This window comes from Ruditapes philippinarum, unplaced genomic scaffold, assembly GCF_026571515.1.
Source record: "Ruditapes philippinarum isolate M1 unplaced genomic scaffold, ASM2657151v2 ctg1086_1_1_1_1, whole genome shotgun sequence".
In the NCBI taxonomy this organism is placed as follows: domain Eukaryota; kingdom Metazoa; phylum Mollusca; class Bivalvia; order Venerida; family Veneridae; genus Ruditapes; species Ruditapes philippinarum.
This window is the reverse complement of record NW_026857769.1, coordinates 394,813-414,424: the sequence shown is the minus strand read 5'-3', so window position 1 is coordinate 414,424 and position 19,612 is coordinate 394,813. Positions and strand designations below refer to the sequence as shown.

Here is a 19,612-nt window from a genome sequence, read left to right as displayed (position 1 = left end):
TGGTGCCCTACGTGAAAATCATCTTGAACTGAATTAGATAGGAACGGGATCCATGGCGGAAAGAGCCGATAATTTCGCAATCGTTTTTCGCTCAGGGAACCAGTGATCTATTTATTTGGGAACCAGACTGACTGTCATTTGAGGAAGAGTCATAATAACAAAATTATTATTCATTTTTATTGCATTAAATCAAGAGTTTCTGAACAGCAATCATGTTTTCAGGCGGTGGAAATATGGAAAGTATCCTTTTCTTTTTACTACTAAACATTTAATTGGGTGATAAATAAGTAGCAGAAGAGTTTTCTTGCTGACTATGAAAACTTTCCTTTTTCATTTTTTGTTTTCTGTCAAAATCAAATTTGTAGATCAGTTATTATTTTTCAGATTTATTTTTATACCATGGAAGGGAATGATGTAATTTTTGGTAAGTCAATTGAGCTGCTATGTTATTTCGTTGATATAAAACACGAGAATTTAATTTGAAAGGTATATAGATCTTCTTATCTGGATTTAATGAATCTCTTGAAGAAACCATTAACAGAACAGCAATGGTTGGAGACCACCAAATCTGGACAACCGGCCCCATAAATATTTGAATTATTTGTTTATACTTTGTTCAATTGTTTGACAATCAATCATTTGATTTTTTATCAACTTCTATAATCAATTAATTTAATAGATTTTTAATTTCCGAAATGTTAATAGTTCATGTCTATCTCTCTAAGTCCGAGGCGAGGGGGTTGACATTAATGGAAAATAGATAGATTGTTATATATCTATTACATGACTGTGAATGTTGAAAATTCTGATGTAAAGAGTGCAATACCTGACCTCTTTGGGACTTTCACAACATTAGAACACTCAAATTTTCACCATATGCTGCTGGAATATTCACTGTATACGTAATTACATTGTATTAAAGTATTGGGTTCAAAATAAAAAATAAAACCACCCAAGCCATTATCTGGATTAAATTTTACTCATACATATCTCTTGGACACATGGTACTATAGTGAGGACAATTTAGGAAATTTTGATACCCCCTGTAACTGTATGGACAAGAAACTACATGTAGCTCTAAAGTTTAAAGAACAACCTTGCAGTGCAGTGTCAAATTTCCAGGTGTCTAGCTGTAAAATATCATTCTGTATGGAAATATGTTGTCTGGTTGATGGTCCTTGACCAGTAGTTTGAAGTTTTTGTGCGGTAGATTTTTTTTTTCATTTTTAAATCAGAAAAGGCAGGGTATATTTTCAGGTTTTATTATTATTTATTTTTTTTTTTTTTTTATGGATATAAACCTGTAGTAAACACTAACGCTACTTGATATGATATGTTAACAATGACAGTACTTTAAAAGCCTTAACTTAGACAAAGAGCATATGTTTAACCTCAAGTTTGCTGCAAAAGATTTGGAGCGAAATGCTAAGAAATCTGAAAAGTCAGAAAGAGAAGAAAAAGGGAAACTGAAAAAGGTAAGCACTTCATCCTTATAGAAATAGCAATGAAACTTGTATGGCAAATCTAAGCCACCAGTATAGACTAAAGAGCAGGGTTTTCATTATTAACAGACATGGAGATCCATATCATTGGCTGAAATGCTGTTAAAATTGTTTTTATTTTCAGTCTGTAGATTAAAATATCCCCCTTGACCCTTGGCCAAATCGGTTGTTTTGGTTGGCACATCATTTGCCTCATAAAAAAGGAAAACCCTGAAAGTGTTTGCCAATTTGCCAACATATGTACTTATATGAAAATACAATACTGTACAACAAGACTGTTTCTAAATTAGAATATTTCAAAAACTTTACTGCAGAGGTGAAAAACAGTGAATTTTCAGTCTGATTATTTTGAACATTTCCTTTTAGGAGATATTAATGTGATATTTTTTAGCAATCAAAATGCAAAGTTTATGTATACTGCAAATGAAAACATACACAGAATCTCACATTCATGAGTTATCTTTTCATGTTTTCACCTTTGTGCAGTAACAGGTTATTTCCTTTTAAATGTAATAGGAGTTTTATTTAAGCCCATTACTGTACTTAGATGAAGATAGAAGCTACAGTATTACTATAACTAATATTAAGCTTTTGTGAGTTTCATAACATTTCTTGGTCAACATTATTGGTTATATTACATTTAAAACAAATGGCATGATCAATCTATAAACAAATCATTTGACATCCACCATATTATTTTCCAGGCAATTCAGAAGGGGAACATGGAGGGAGCCAAGATTCATGCAGAAAATGCTATAAGACAAAAGAACCAGGCATTAAATTACCGCAGAATGAGTGCAAGGATTGATGCAGTATCAGCAAGAGTACAAACAGCTCTTACAACTCAAAAGGTAAATGTTTAACATTGTCTGTTGTGTAAGATGCAGAGATTGACTAGTAACTGTAACTGCACATTATGCCTCAGAAATGAATAAATATTTCATTCTACAGAAAGGTGAAACATGTGCTTTATTATTTTGGCAGAGATGTGAAATGCTTATCATCTAAATAAAATAATAAGCATTGAATGTGAAATTATATGTAATAAAGGGAGCATAATGTAAAGTTGTAAACAAAGTGGTGTTTTGACTTCCATACAAATACTTATTTACATGTACTATACTTATTGCCAAGATACAAAAGAGGCAAAAGAGGACTTGAGTGTAGGCCATTAGCCAATGAGTAACTTTTTGGATATAAATAATAAAAAGCTTTTGAAAAATAAAAGTGAAAGCAGATTTGAGACTTAACAGGCCTATATACTAATTTTGTCATAATAATTTGCTTGTTTTGGAAAAGTTTAGAGTGGAATTGTACAAGATGTACTTGTAAGGCAGACATACAGAATACTGTTCTTAAATATATTTAAATAAAATACAAATAACTGTTCAAAAATCATTGTATTATTATAATAGTTTCATTAGTTTGTATAGACTCTTTAGATTACCATGTAGAGTGTTACACATACAGTAGGTGATCTCTATTTTGTTTAAGTTTACAAGAGCCAAGAATTTAAATTTTGTTTTAGCTCACTAGCAGCAAGAAATCATTGACAAGCTTTAAGTGGAGAGTTGGTGATCTGGGTTAAAATTGTTTTGATTGTTTTCAGGTAACGGGGTCAATGGCAGGGGTTGTGAAATCCATGGAGTCGGCCATGAAGTCAATGAATTTAGAAAAGGTAAATTATGTACTAGTAACCAATCATTTTGGGATCTTGTGTGCAAACAAAGATTAGTTGCTTTAATATGATTTAAATATATAAACATTCATTAATCTTTTTGTTTGTGATTATCTCTAGTCACTAAAAATTCTTAATGCTATGTATTACCTTAATTTGTGATGGTTTTTTAGATGTACAAAGCATTAAGTGCTCAGTGTTAACTATTGTGATAACTGACTATCAAGCATTTGTCTATTTGTCAGTTCAACAAAGTGATAGTCAAAAAAGAGTAGAAGGTTCATCCCATAAAGGAACTATGACTTTGTTCATCATGCCATAGTATGCTGTATCATTCTCTTAAGAGTATAAAATTAACACCTTTAACTGCATTTAGCATGTTAGATGAATTTTGTTTCAATGTTCATATATAAAAATATATTTATATTAAGGTATCACAATTGATGGATCGTTTTGAACAACAATTTGAGAATCTGGATGTACAGTCACAAGTTATGGAGAACACTATGTGTAATTCGTCAACATTAACTACCCCGCAAGGACAGGTAGATAGCCTCATGCAAGAGGTTGCAGATGAAGCTGGGTAAGTTTAATGAATCACATTTGTGGAGAAAATTATTTGTTTCATAGAATTAGATTGCATTTTGTAGTAATTTATAGTTTGTTCAATCTCATTAAAATGGCTTTTCCATCAAAATCTAATAATAAATATACTGCTGTTGTTTTTTGGTAAGATGTAAGATCTGAAAATTAGTCTTATCTCAGTCAGTCCATAAAAATCATTGAGCATTAGAATTAATCTGGATGCTAATTTTAATTAGTCATTCATTTTCAATCACATTTATTTTAGTGTTAACTCCCTTGTAAATATTGTTGTTGAATATATTAGATTTATAAGTTAATAACAATCACTCTTTTACAATTTAGTTCATTGATCATCTTATTTATGAATTATGCACAGTTGAAGAATTTTTTTTCCTATTGCATTATTATGAATACAATTATCTTGTTCATGTGCAATATCATTTTTGAGACCAGGTCATAATAGATATTTTATGTTACAATTTTTATAGGCTGGAGTTGAACCTCGACTTACCATCAGCACAACAGTCAACAGTTGGTCAATCAACAGCATCGGCATCAGGGGAACAGGTTGGTAACTTTAACATTGTCATGTTTATAAATAAAACTTGATACATAAATGGTTTTTTGCACATAAATTCCTTTTCTCTCAATTTGGGTAAGAATTTTCCCTATAAGAAGGTTGTAATTTTTCATTTTCAAGGAGGTATGACAGGCACAGTCGCCCATAGATAACACATGGTTTTTTAAGCAGCATGTTTGAACTCCTACTTCTCCAAATATGTTTAGTAAGATTGATTTGGAGATAAAGCACAATGGGAGGGCGGTGCTTAAAGCACCTTAGGAAAGGCCTTCTGGCTTTGCACGGGTGACATAGACAAATGAATATGGCTGCTAGAATTCCATGATCTACACCTATTGTTGCTTTTATTTATAAATTTATAATCATGTATATAGTTTCATTCCTCCAATACTGTGTGGGTATGACATAAAACCCAATCAAACAAACAAACAAACTTTCCTGCAATGTTCTTTTCGATAAATGAATAATGTATATGTATATATATATTTATGATGTGGTATTTATTTATTTTCTTTTTTTTCAGGATGAACTCTCACAGCGATTAGCAAAGTTAAGACAGATGTAAAAAGAACATCAAAAATATTTCATCACAATTACATGCGAAGGAAACATAGTTATTGTATCATCTAGTATTATTTCGTGACAAATTAACAAAGTTTTTTCAGCAATGAGAATATCAAATATTTGGATTCAACAGAATTTTATCTGAATGTGAAGATTCCCTATATCGTTTATGAACTTTTATAGCCTTAAGATACTGATCTATGCGTTCTCAACCATTGCCAGCTGATCAGGGAGTGGAATTATATAACAGTTGTTCACAAGGTTTTAAGATTAAATTTGTATTCTTTAATTGATATTAAGGCTATGATATTGTAAGGAAAATAATCAAAGTTTTAAGTCACATGGTTATAAAAAAAATTGAATGATGTTGTAAATTGTTTTTGAAGCTAGAAATCTTTTGAAAATTTTTTGTAAAAAGATATATTTAATTTTTCAATAGCTGCCAGGGCACAAAGGAGTGAGTAGATCAAGTTTGATTTTTTCAAAAAAACATTCTTCAGCTAATCTGCAAATTTTTTTTGGGGGCGACAAACAATAAGGAATTTTTGGAAAAAAACCATTTTCATTAAAAAATCGGGGGTAAAAAATTTAGAAATTTCAAAAACTTCGTTTGGTATTTTTTTTTAAAAATTTTATTCATTTAATTTATTTTACAAAAAAAACAAAACAAAAAATATATATATCAAAATGAAATGGGTTGGGCAACAAGTTTTAAAACATTAAAAACCCCTTTCCCCTTTTTCCCCTCAGGTTTTAAATAATGTTGCTTTGTTACAAAAAAGAGGTGAAACCTTCCCTTTGTGAAGGGCTCTTAAAATTACTGGTGTTTTAACCAAATATTTGCAGAAAAAATCCAAAAACCTAATTAAAGATTTTTAAAAATGGAGTTTTTTTGCTGCATTCCCTCTCTTGTTATACACATATTACATGTATGTACAAAATATATATTGTCTGTATTTGTAGGAAAAGTTGACAGATACTTGTTGAAACTCTCTTCAGATGTGACATTAAGAATTACTATTTGACAGGTTTAGATATTTTTATTATATACTTATCCATATAAAGCTGTACAAGAGAAATTAAATACTTTATTCCTGCTCAATACGGAAGTATAGTTATTTCAAAGTAATCAGAGACTTTTAATTAAAGTCTGTTTAGTAATGTAGACTGGGGGTGTACAGTTTCTTATGATAAAAAAAACATTCAGCTCATGTTTTCACACTCTCTGATCTGTAAAATAAATACCAGTAGGCAAAAAGAAGCTCTGTTTCAGATAGCAAAATATAAAATTATCAAAAGAATTTTCTTCTTACCTACCCTCTTTTCTGGGCTTGTGACCAGAAACAGAGATTATTTTTGCCTGACTGTTCTTGAATTTGATGATGCCATCACTTTTTCATTATTCTAAGTATCCTTCGATTAAACATTTAGATAACTTTGATTTTTGATCACATAATTATCTTCATTTAACTCGATTCTAAGAGTTGTATTGTCTCTTGATTACCTGTTTACTGTTAAGAGATAATGATTAGTGTTCACTCTCATTGTTTTGTTTTCTTTATCTATATATTAAACTATGTAAGTTGTTGTTTTGAATTTACTCTGTATTGACACTGTTTTGATTGTAAATGATAAATTTACTCAATTTGTTTTAAAGAATAAAACCCGGTAAAAAGAGTTTTTACACACTTCCATTTCTCTTCAGATGATTACAAAATTACCCATGTAATAAATCAAATCCCCATTCAATATGTTTAAATTACAAATGTTTTTCATGATTGTACCTATACATTATGTACTTTAAATAAAATGCATTTTAAAAAGTTAGATTTTATTGTGTCGATATTTTCAGGACTTAACCACCTTACCACATTATGAATTATCTTTAAAATGAACCCTTGGGCCCGGGCCTTTTTCAGCTTTTCCATCTTTTCGGACACCCTTATCGGGGTTAGATTTAACACTTTTTAAACTTGGTTCTACCAATGTTAAATTTGGTTCTGTCGGTGGGGCGGTGGGGGGGGGGGGGGGGCGGGGGGGGGGGGGGGCGGGGTCAATGATTTTTTGTCAAAACTTATTCACTTTTTTTGAAGGGAAAGTTTTAAAATCTATACAGAATGAATAGCATACAGTGCGGCCCATGATCAGAATGCACAGATGTGGTGACTTATCGTAATCTGCACTTGTCATATAAGGAGAATTCGCCGCAGCCAGCAGATAACTAGTTTAACAACTGTTTTGTTTCAATGTAAGAGTGAACTAGAAAAACAAACCAAATGATGAATGACTGTAATCTGATAATTTTAGCTGTTAATAGTAGTTGATAAAATGTTAATAAAGTCTGTTTTCTCAGCTGGAATAACAGTCTGGCTTCCCAACTAGAATAACTGTCTGTCAACTATAAAAACAGAATATTTCAAAATTTATTTAAAAAAAGGGATTGCCACTGGCAAAATTCCAATATTGGTATAATTAATCTGCAACTCATTCTCTCAGATTTTTTAAAAAAGTTACATTTTAAAAAAAATAAAAAGCCACCCAATAATTTTTTGGTTTAATTTTAAAACCATTTTTTTTTAAATGTTTTGTACCTATCCCATTATGTACTTTAAAAAAAAATTTGCATTTTAAAAAATTTTTTCAATTTTAAAATTGTTGCCCTTTATTTCAGATTTTAAAACCCCTTAACATTTAAAATTAAAATATTTTAAAATAAAAATTTGTCCCCCTTTTCCAGTTTTGTCCATCTTCGGGACACCCAACGGTTGTTTTAAACATTTAAACGGGTTCCCAATTTTTAAAATTTTTTTTCTTTTTCCACAATAAATTTTTTTGTCAAAACTACTTTTTTTTTAAAGGGGGGAAAAGTTTTAAAATTTTAATTTACAAAAAGGATAAAGAACCTTTTAAAAGTCCCGCCCCATAAATCAGAATCCCCACAGTTTGTGGTGACTTATCGTAATCTGCACTTGTCATATAAGGAGAATTCGCCGCAGCCAGCAGATAACTAGTTTAACAACTGTTTTGTTTCAATGTAAGAGTGAACTAGAAAAACAAACCAAATGATGAATGACTGTAATCTGATAATTTTAGCTGTTAATAGTAGTTGATAAAATGTTAATAAAGTCTGTTTTCTCAGCTGGAATAACAGTCTGGCTTCCCAACTAGAATAACTGTCTGTCAACTATAAAAACAGAATATTTCAAAATTTATTTAAAAAAAGGGATTGCCACTGGCAAAATTCCAATATTGGTATAATTAATCTGCAACTATCTATTTTAAATAAGCTCCTAAATAACAATATCAGAGACATAGATAACAGAGATAAGCAGCTCCTATATACTCCATTGAAATATCACTCATGCCTATAAAAAAGTGGAAAATTAGGCATTTTGTAGCAAATAAAACTTAATGGATGTACATTTGATCCTTTAATATTATGTACCATTTGAAAGGTAAATCTTTCATCTATGGCTGCATGTTAAAATATTGGTAACTTTCCATGCCTTTCACTTAGAAAAACATGGCAGAACATACCCACTGAGCCAGTTTTTTGTCATATGAATAGTTTTGTAACAAAAAATATTAAGTTGTTCTCTTTAAAAAATGATACAACATTTATTTAAATGGGAACTGTAAATATTTTTACCTGCAGCCATAGACAAATGCATAAGCTTTCAGAAAATGTATTATTTTACTGATTTTGATATCTGGTTAATAAGTTTTACTTGCTACAAGTTTTAAGTTTAGTAGGCACGCGTGATATTTTAACTGGCTAGGAAGTAGCCTATCTTTGTTATCTATGTCTCTGACAATATGCTTTTGCCAAAATTTGAACTTGAGTAAGAATGCAAGCATTGTGGAAATAATCTGGTTGTTTTGTCGATAATATCGCAATTACAGAAAAAAAAAACAAAGGTGTCATAAAAAACAAAGCATCAGCAAAAGCAATGAAGAAGACAGAGACAAAAAATGGTGAAGATCCAGACTAATAACTTGTGTGCAGACTTTCAGATCATATATTCACTGCTTAATCTAAAATTTGCCCTTCAAAATTTGGAGAAATAAAAGAATCTATCTACCATTATACAAAATGGCCATATTAACGGAAAAGTTATATCAGGCTAAAAATCGCACACACAAAAATTTGTCAATCTACGGTATAAAAGAATTTGAATTATATATCGCACTTAATAAATTTGTCCTTTAACATTTTCCTTGCATCCAAACATGAAAATGGTTTTAACAGAAGGAAAGAAATTGACAGTGTGAAACCTGTAATATTTTAGTGGTTTATCACCTGAACAAAAATTGTCAAGTAACAATTTATGTAATCACCGTTTCAACTTTGGACGACCTTGTTTAGTGTTGACATTTTCAACATTAATTTATCCCATCAAATACATCATGACAGCCCTGCAGCAGAATCAAGTTTTATCTATCCAAAGTACAGTTGTATCAGGTTATGTTGGGAACAAGTGTGCATCGTTTGCTTTACAGGTATTATATGTTTAATTCTTGGTCATGCATGCATTCACTCTCAAGATTACAGTATGAGTATCAAAACACTCTCCTGCTTTAGGCGTGTGACAATAAATAATCATGCGATAAAAAATATAGTATCATGTTAGATCTATTTTATGGTTAATATAGTTACATATACAAATGATATCACGTTGGATGTAAAGATATTTTACTGTAACTCAATGCACTTGATGACCTAATATTCACATGCATGTTGTGCATGAAAAATGAAGAATGCAGTGTACTTTATTGAATCCATTTTTAAAGAGTGTTACATCTCATGTATTTATGATAATGTTTAATTCTTATCAAATTCGTTTATTACAGATACATGGTTTTGACGTCTGCCCAGTAAATTCTGTCCAGTTATCAAATCACACAGGTAATTGTAACGGTTCCTTAAAGTAGTGACATAGAAATGAACTAAGCCCTGCATGTCATAGTGGTTTTAAAGCCGCTTACTGAATCAATTACCCAGAGGACTCACTTAGAACTGTGGGTTTGGATAATGACAGGGACTTTTGATTCATCAGTGAAATGAACCACTAACCTACCTTATGGAAGGCCAGTGGTTCTTCTGAGATGCCAGCTTGTACCTGAAACAAAGCATGGATAGTCACCTGAGGTCTGTCTCCATCATCAAACTAATGAAAGTTCAAACTGGAAAGTAGTCATAGAGACATAATTATGACCTTCACAATCTCAGTGTCACTTATAACTATTAAAAAAGAAGAATAAAAAACAGAAGAGAAAAAAAAGGAATTGAATTGTGATACTTTAGATTTTCTAGACAGCGTTTTGTTATCAACCCTTTATTATGTTTAAGTTTAATAAGTTTAATAATATTTTATTGCATATTTTGTACATGATTAATTTACACAATCTAACATCAATATCTTAAGCATGAATATAATGTACATACAAAAGGGTTGGACCAAAAGTTATACCAACATTATCTAGGGTCCTCCCCTGAAGGTCTATCTTGTTGGCTTAATGGTAACATAGTAAGTAAATGTGGTTTTTAGAAATTCTGAGATATTTATTTATATGATAAGCGATATTAATTTCTTGATTTTAACTGGTAGAAAAGAATCGCTTATTATGAAGGTCTTTATATCTTGACGGGAAACATTTAATGATTTCTGCCTTACAACACAGGGATAATGTGGGTTTGAAACAGACTGTCACTATGTTAACCTTCATGTTTCCTTATCTATGACATCTGTCAAAGTTTAAAAAGCAGTCAGTGGTATGATTAAAAATTTTTTTAAACGTTCCTCATCACAGACACACTTATCTATATGTCTGTTGTTTATAAAAAAATTTATGATGTTAAATAATTCTGATTTTTTCATTGTTTTTTTTTTGCTTCTTGTTCTTGTTTAAGTTTGTTTACAGACTGTAAACATTATAAAACAATAAATATTTTACATGAAACACAATAAATATTGTACATGAAAACAATAAATATTTTACATGAAAAACAATAAATATTTTGTATGGTATTGTATGCTGAATGCTGATTTATTTCAGGATACAAATGTTTCAAGGGTCAAGTATTGAATGCTGCAGATATAGAATGCTTGTATGATGGTCTCAAACAGAATAATATACATGGACAGTTCTCACATTTACTTACAGGTAGTACTGTCAACTGATTTTTCTTCTTCAAGTCTTATTTTGTTTTCTCTTATAGCTTTTATGATAAGTTTTTGACAGTTTTATTGCATGTATAATTATCATCAACTCTTGCTTTCAACAAGCAGATTGTCATGATAATGATAATTGATGAACATAAGAATGGCAGGAGACATGTTATTGTTAACCAAAAGGTTATTAAAAGACAGGTAATGCATTGCACAAGTTTGAGGGCTGTAGTCCTGCTTGTGATGTGTAATATAATACGCTCTCTAGTCACATGAGTTTAATTCAGTGTAGACTTGTCTCTTTGATACCAGTTTGATAGAATGCTTTGACATGTAAACATATGCTTTTGTACTTAGAATTAAACTTATGTATATTCAATGGTGTAATGGTGATAACTGATCATCAACCATTCAGACAATAGTACAACATTTTATACTAAGCTAGAAGGCTTGACAATTTGAGTTAACAGATATGCATTAAAATCCCAAAAATTACAACCTTACCATTTCAGTAATTAGTACATGTACTACTACTAAGCATGTAGTTGTCCTTTGCAGTCACTTGTAATTAGGCATTTCTAGAATGCTATACTGGGTATTTGTAATAAAAAAATTCTGGAAATACATTTATTTTTCAAACACATTATTTCCAAGGTTATCTTAAAATTTGTAACTAGCTTGTATTTAAATATATCATAAATGAGCCGCGTCATGACAAAACCAACATAGTGGGTTTGCGACCAGCATGGATCCAGACCAGCCTGCGCATCCGCGCAGTCTGATCAGCATCCATGCTGTTCGCTATCAGTTTCTCTACTTGTAATAGGGTTTGCAAGCGAACAGCATGGATCCTGATCAGACTGCGCGGATGCGCAGGCTGGTCTGGATCCATGCTGGTCGCAAACCCATTATGTTGGTTTTGTCATGGCATGGCTCAAATGATTTATATTTTTTTCTCAGGTTATATAGGATCAGAGTCATTTTTGTTGAAAGTAGGGGAGATAATTCAAGATATCAGGGATAGTAATCCAGGAATCACATATGGTAAGATTATGTTAATGAATAAGAAATCTGCATTAATTTTATTAATTTGACACTTTGATGCTTAAAGCAATGTTCAGCATTGAAAGACATGAAGTGTGACAATGAATTTGTACAGTTTCACATGTTTTAATATGCATGGTTCTATAATCATGATATGAAATGACAAACTCTATATTAAAGATTTTATGAGTTATATGAATTGTACAATAAAAATTTCAGGGGATCTCGGGTTCAGTCCCACGGCCAAGGCAAAATTTCTCTGTGGCAACTGATCTTGGACATTGTTGTGTGTAATGGTCATTTGTTTCTCTTTGACTATTAATTCAGAAATCATGTGGGATGTTTGATAGTTTGATCCCTTTTAGAGAAATTTGCAATCACTGGTTAGTAATCCAGTGGTCTGACAGCCAATAGATGACTAGAAATGTGTCAAAATTGGTGTAAATACTAGAAAAATAAACAAACAATTTTAACATACCTCTTTAGTAACCATTTTTGTTGTGACAGTAATAATAATGATAGCATAAATGCTTATAGAATGTTTGATTTTGATTCTATTTTAGTTTGTGATCCTGTTATGGGAGACAATGGTAAACTGGTGAGTCAATGTTTGTATTTCCTTCTTTACTTTTGGGTCCCTTTGTCACCCAGTGATTAAGGTAGCACTTGAACCACTGACCCTAACTGGTTTTGGATATGAAACCTGCCAGGAATTTTTAATTCCTCAATGTGCAGAAGCTGTCTAGTGTGCATGTTCAAAGTTTGTGGTTCTACTTAGAGACCTACCTGCCTGCTATTAAACATGGAGGTTTACTACTTTCACTGTTGCAGGTAGAAAGTCTAAGATTTTAGCATGAGGTGACTATAACATGAGAAGTGAGAAAATATTTGTTTCTTGGCTTTGGCATTTTCATAACAGTTGGTTAAGATTTTACTGCAAATTCCTTTCTTAGACTAATGAATATTAGAAAGATTTACTGGGAACATAAGCTCATGGCTTTAAGTCATGTCAAAGACATGTAAATTAAGTATGAATTTTTACTTAATTATATCCATTTGTGGACTCACAATTAAGATTTTGCATGCAACCACTGGAGTATTCAGCTTCACACATGTTCTCACATATTATAATTATAGGTCATTGTATGGAATTTTCAGCAACTGTTTTACTATTAACTTGCCATGAAACATGTAGTTGAGCAGAAGGTATGTGTTACAGCTCATGGGCACCATTATGCAAATTTACTGGAAATGTCAAGTGCAAATATGACATTGTGATTTGTTAATCATATGAAGGTAATGAGACTAATTCTTTATGTCACGATTCAGAATTGTTCACTATTTAGGGGAGAAGATGTGTAAGCAGCCGGATAGCTCGGGTCAATAGAGCTGCGGAACTGTATCCCGAAGGTCACAGGTTCAAGTTCTGGTCTGCACATTTTTCACCCCCTATGACACTGAGTCATTATTACTGTTTTCTTTTTATTTACTGACAAAATATTTCTGAACTGAACCATTTTATGAATGTATTAGTGATAAGAAGAATTGATATTTTTATTATAGAATTTTATGAGATTGAATACAGATACTGGCAATGTTTCTGATGATAATTTGGTTTGTGTATTGTTTTATAATTCAATGATAAACAGAATTGTTCCTGTATGGGATAACAATTGCATGTCAATATGATAAAGTTGTCCTTGCTGTTGAAAAGCATGCTTCCAGATTTTATATGCTAAATTTTATTAATATCTAAGGAGTGTTTTAAATAGGAATAGTGAAAAAACAACCAAATAAGTGATTTATCATAGCCATAGGTACTTTAAATTCACACAAAAAATCTATAAGGTGTCAGAATATGCAAATTTAGCCCTTTCCTATGAGTTACATTAAAGTAGAAAAAATGAATAAAAAATGGTTACTAAAAAAAGACAAAACACAAAAACCCCATTCATTAATATACTAAATAAAGCATGCAGTCATTAAATAGATTGTGAGTAAGTATACATTTTAAAATCTTTATGTAGTTATATTCTGACTATTTTTTTTGAAGATTTGTTCCCTCAGTTGCATGCAGCTTTAATATCCTTAGAAAAATTAACAAGTTATTTGAATATAGACAGAGGAAATATGTCTATAAAAGAAACCTTATTAAAGCTAATAGACTTCAGTTTACATACACAACTTTTAAGAGAGATTTTTCTTATAAGTGCATGTAGCCTAGCCAAGAAATACCTAAAAATTATATAAATGTTTAAAAAAAAAATCCATTCCATGTTTGATGTCATTATGTCATATATCATATTTTATGTTGACAGTATGTACTTCAGGAGTTGATAACTGTATATTAAGAGGTTAACACACGGCAGAGTAGAGTCAACATAGTGATTATCAGTTTTCTTAATTCATTATTCATTAAGGGCCAATTATCGTTGTCTGATCCATTAATGATACATGTAATGATGTATGTATTAATGTCTTTTATACACATGTTGATAAATGTAGTATTTTCAATGACTTTGATATTCACAAAATCAAGTCTTCCATACTAAAAATACAATTTTCAGTCTTTGATGACATCACTTATGACATTTGTTCAGCGGGTTGATTATGATTATGATTGTTCGGCCATGGGCTTGCAATCTCATACAGTCAAACCTGTGAACAAGGCAACTCAAAACATGGTCTTAATAGACAGGGTCTTTATTTAGGGGTTATTTTATTAGGTTTTATCAGTAAATGGTTATCAAAAAATGGTCTTTATTTGCAGGGTTATTTTTTATGCTCCCCGAAAAATTTCGGGGGAGCAAATAGTCGTCGGGTTGTCTGTCCGTCCGTCCGTCTGTCCGTCCGTCCGTCAGTCCGTACGTACGTCCCGAATTCGTGTCCGGCCCATAACTTTGTTATTTGAAGTCGGATTTTAAAATTATTTCACAGAAATGATCACCATATTGAGACGACGTGTCGCGCGCAACATTTGGGTCGCTACCTTGAAGGTCAAGGTCACAGCATGACCTTGCAGCAAAATCGTGTCCGGTCCATAACTTCATTATTTGAAGTTGGATTTTAAAAATATTTCACAGAAATGATCACCATATTGAGACGACATGTCGCGCGCAACATTTGGGTCGCTGCCTTGAAGGTCAAGGTCACAACATGACCTTGCAGCAAAATCGTGTCCGGTCTATAACTTTGTTATTTGAAGTCGGATTTTAAAAATATTTCACAGAAATGATCACCATATTGAGACGACATGTCGCGCGCAACATTTGGGTCGCTACCTTGAAGGTCAAGGTCACAGCATGACCTTGCAGCAAAATCGTGTCCGGTCCATAACTTTGTTATTTGAAGTCGGATTTAAAAAATATTCCACAGAAATGATCACCATATTGAGACAATGTGTCGCGTGCAACATGTGGGTCGCTTCCTTGAAGGTCAAGGTCACAGCATGACCTTGCAGCAAAATCGTGTCCGGCCCATAACTTCCCTATTTGAAGTTAGATTTAAAAAGTATTTCACAGAAATGATCATCATATTAAGATGATGTGTCATGCACAACATTTAAGTCGCTACCTTGAAGGTCAAGGTCACAGCATGACCTTGCAGCAAAATCGTGTCCGGCCCATAACTTCCTTATTTGAAGTCAGATTTTTAAACTATTTCACAGAAATGATGACCATATTAAAATGGCGTGTCATGCGCAACATTTGGCTTGCTACCTTGAAGGTCAAGGTCACAGCATGACCTTGAAGCAAAATTGTGTCCGGCACATAACTTCATTACTTGAAGTCGGATTTTACAACTATTTCACAGAAATGATCACCACAATGAGACATTGTGTCGCGCGCAACATGAAGGTCAAGGTCACAGTATGACCTTGCAGCAAAATCGTGTCCGGCCCATAACTTTGTTACTGGAAGTCGGATTTAACAACTATTTCACAGAGATGATCACCATATTGAATCGACGTGTCGCATGCAACATTTAGGTCACTACGTTGAAGGTCAAGGTCACAGCATGACCTTGCAGCAAAATAATGTCAGGCGCATAACTTTGTTATTTGAAATCGGATTTTACAACTATTTCACAAAAATGATCACCATATTTAGACAATGTGTCGTGCTTGTGTCGTGCACAATATTTGGGTTGTTTTTACACTTTGAACTTTGTCTGTGACATAACTCTGACACAACAAGAGGTATACCTTCCTGTGTCCAAAACCTATTCGGGGAGCATCACCCGGTTCAACCGGCTCTTTTATTCAGAGGTGGCTTTTAACACAGGTTTGACAGTAAGTGGTCATATGACACTCAGTCAGTTGAATCATGGTTAAATTTGTAGCTATTTGTAGAGATGTCATACCTGCATTGTATATATTATTTATGTTGGCAGTATGTACCAGAGGAGTTGATGCCTGTATACAGAGATGTTATAGTACCTAAAGCTGACATTGTTACACCAAACCAGTTTGAAGCTGAGTAAGATTGTTGTTCCTACATTAACTTTGATTTTAATGTATCTATTAGCTTCTCAAGAGCCTCAGGCCAGTCTCTTAACAAACATCTGTTATTATTGTTATTAATTATTTAGAAGAAAAATATTTACCAGTATATAATATTTTGTTATAATATTTTGTTAGTAATAGGTATGTGAGAAAATTAACATTATAAGGACAGTAAGAGGATGGTTTTCAACTAGTAAGGGTGAGGGAAAGATTAATCTGAAATATGCCGAATTTCTGAATGGATTGGGTCTGCTTTGAATTGGGGACAGTCTATTTGAAAATTATGGGATTTCAATATTAAAATACAAAAACTTAGTTACCAATAGTATAATGGTCCTGGTAAGACGGCATGGATGTGCACGTTGGCCTGGCTCTAAGCATGTGGTGAAGGCTAATCCCTTTTGGTTCCTGCAGGGTATGGTTTAAGAGTAAAAGCACAACATTTATTGAGATGATGTTTTTATCAAAGTGTGGGTGTGTGTTTGTTTTACAGGTTATTAACAGGTATAAAAATTACTACAATCAGCGAGGCATTACAAGCTATGCAGTGTTTACATGACATGGGTCCAAAAACAGTGGTGTTGAGCAGTACTAGTCTAGGCTCAAATGGCATTCTTGTGGCACTAGCCAGTTCAGTTAAAAGTAAGATATTCTCTTGTTTTATTTTGTATTGATATTTCCCTATGTCTCTATCTGTGTTATGTGTTATTATTGTATGTTTAAACTTTTGTACATTATGTACACCAGCAAGTATAAGATGACCAGAATAAGTATTTAAATGGCATTGTTATTTCAGATGGGAACAAAGAGTGTTATAAGATTGAGATGCCACATAAAGATGCTATATTTGTGGGTACTGGTGACCTATTTGCTTCCTGTTTAATGGTCTGGATGCATAAAGATAATGATCTCAAGGTATGTATCAACACCAGATGTTAACACTATTACCTTTGAGTTCGATAAGTGGTCAAACCCATGATTCCTGGGCTGAGAGACAGACACCTTTACCACTTAATTCTAATATCTATCTTTGCTGAGTTATTAATTTTGTGAATAGTAACATGGCTGATTATCTAAACTATGCATAAGGATTACCTGATGGCAGTAAGGAATAAATGTCGACTGTTCCTTCAAAACAATTTATAACTTCTTGTACTATATATCTGCCAAGATTCATTTGGGGATAACCTATAATTATTAGATGGCAAAAATTCATGCATGTCAGAAATAAGTTAATTAATAGTGCTACAAAGCATGCTTACTTTAAGATATTTGCTCCTATAAATACTTAACTGCCTCCATGGTCGAGGGGTTAGAGTCAATGACTTCTAATGCATTACTTCTCTGGCGTGGGTTCGATCCCTGGGAGATGCTTTGGTAGTTTAGCGTGGAGGAAGGTAGTCTAGTATTGGTGTAACTCTCCAGGAACGATGGTTAGGAAACTACCCGCCTATATGACTGAAATACTGTTGGGAAAAGGCATAAAATGAAACAAACAAACAAACAAAAAACCTATAAATACCACAGCTATTAAAACATATACAGATCAGTTTGTAATTCAGTATAACAAGAATCTATATTTCATTAGAAAATTATATTTCAGACTGCTTTAGAGAAAACAGTTTCAACCGTACAAACAGTAATAACTAGGACATTAGATGCAGCACAGGGTTGGTACTCTAGTATTATTAGTGTTAATTGGTAGCCATATTAATTATGACTTTTAGAAAAATATTTGGACTATCCTTTACCAGCTGAATTTAGTTGAATGAATTTGCCCTCTTTTAAATTTGGAACGGTCCATTTATAATTCAAGGGATTTTAATATTGTGACAGAAATGTTCAGCTTCCTTCAGTATAGAACCTGGTCAGACTGCACAGCTTGCCGGGCTCTAAACTGGTGGCAAAGGCTTATCAGTTTTGCAGGATAAAAAGTTAACATGGTGTTTCTCATGTCTTTGCATGTAACTTGATAATATAATTTAATTCAACTTGTTTAATAAATTAAGTATTGAACTTACACTCATTCAATATCTTCTATTTCATATTCAAAAATTAAATTATATGAAAGAATTTCATTGTAATGTTTAACAAGAATAAATTTTAATTAAAAATATTTACTACTACATTTCAGAGGTTGCTGGAAAAGGGAACACGCCGACACCAGCTCAGATGGAGTTACGTTTGATTCAGTCTAAATCAGACATTGAAAACCCAAAAATAAATTTTACAGCGGAGAAAATATGATGACAGAAATATTATTAGATATATTATTAGTTGTTACTTTGACAGGTTATATTGTTTGTTATAAATAGCTGACAGCTTATATAACCAGAGCTGCCAGATTATATAACAAACAATTGTTTATATATGGTCATATAACATGTTAAAAGTCTTTACAAAGAATTTGTAATACTGCATATTTGCTCACTTTGGCTAAAATTTATTTATACTATATGATTTAACCTTACAATACTAAATATCTTAATTGAATTGTCAGTCTTTCAATTTGTACAAAACCATTCATCTAGTTTAAAGGGACTCCACTGAGATTTTCTTAGGTGACTGGACCAGAAATAATTTTTCGAGATTTATGTTCTGTTTAATGAAGGTAGAACAATAATTTTGTGCAATATATCCAATTATTTGCATACTCCATTTTTCCAAAAAAATTTGCAAAAAATGACTGAAAAAAATTGTCCCCTTTTTCACTAAAATTTTGGCTATAAATTTTGGCAAAAATACAATTTTAATTTTTCCTATATATTTTTTTAAATTTATCTTTTGATATTTTCTGTTTAAAGGCCCCAACTGTTATGTAAAAAATTTTCTACTTTATTTTTTTAGGTTTTTTAAACCCAGTGGACCCCCTTTAGGAAAAATTTCAAATACTGCCAAAAAAAAAACAGTGCAACCTTTTATCAGACGCATGGAATGCTGGCTTATCTTGGACTGCATGGGGGTTTTTTGTAAATCAGTCGACGC

General features: G+C 32.2%; 2 protein-coding genes across 2 annotated transcripts; both read left to right on the top strand.

The window, feature by feature from the left end:
- The first annotated feature begins 80 nt into the window (after positions 1-80).
- On the top strand, positions 81-5,019 carry LOC132750891 (charged multivesicular body protein 1b-like). Its single transcript, XM_060740960.1, has 7 exons — positions 81-240; positions 1,378-1,475; positions 2,207-2,353; positions 3,112-3,180; positions 3,612-3,763; positions 4,254-4,332; positions 4,869-5,019. Exons 1-7 carry the CDS (start codon positions 213-215, stop codon positions 4,908-4,910), a joined length of 615 nt encoding a protein of 204 aa, XP_060596943.1. The 5' UTR covers positions 81-212; the 3' UTR covers positions 4,911-5,019.
- A 4,208-nt stretch (positions 5,020-9,227) lies between these two features.
- Positions 9,228-19,256, top strand: LOC132750888 (pyridoxal kinase-like). The gene is made up of 10 exons (XM_060740958.1): positions 9,228-9,409; positions 9,761-9,815; positions 10,967-11,074; positions 12,040-12,123; positions 12,687-12,721; positions 16,516-16,601; positions 17,121-17,269; positions 17,424-17,542; positions 18,231-18,297; positions 18,762-19,256. Exons 1-10 carry the CDS (start codon positions 9,317-9,319, stop codon positions 18,872-18,874), a joined length of 909 nt encoding a protein of 302 aa, XP_060596941.1. The 5' UTR covers positions 9,228-9,316; the 3' UTR covers positions 18,875-19,256.
- Positions 19,257-19,612: the final 356 nt, after the last annotated feature.

Bases quoted from the DNA above. Each gene is read 5' to 3' on its own strand.
- LOC132750891 (XM_060740960.1), top strand. From the start codon at position 213: ATGTTTTCAGGCGGTGGAAATATGGAAA. The intron at 1,476-2,206 runs GTAAGCACTTCA...ATTATTTTCCAG, and splicing joins AAAAAGGGAAACTGAAAAAG to GCAATTCAGAAGGGGAACAT. The intron at 4,333-4,868 runs GTTGGTAACTTT...CTTTTTTTTCAG, and splicing joins CATCGGCATCAGGGGAACAG to GATGAACTCTCACAGCGATT.
- LOC132750888 (XM_060740958.1), top strand. From the start codon at position 9,317: ATGACAGCCCTGCAGCAGAATCAAGTTTTATCTATCCAAAGTACAGTT. The intron at 11,075-12,039 runs GTAGTACTGTCA...TTTTTTTCTCAG, and splicing joins GTTCTCACATTTACTTACAG to GTTATATAGGATCAGAGTCA. The intron at 16,602-17,120 runs GTAAGATTGTTG...TTTGTTTTACAG, and splicing joins CCAAACCAGTTTGAAGCTGA to GTTATTAACAGGTATAAAAA.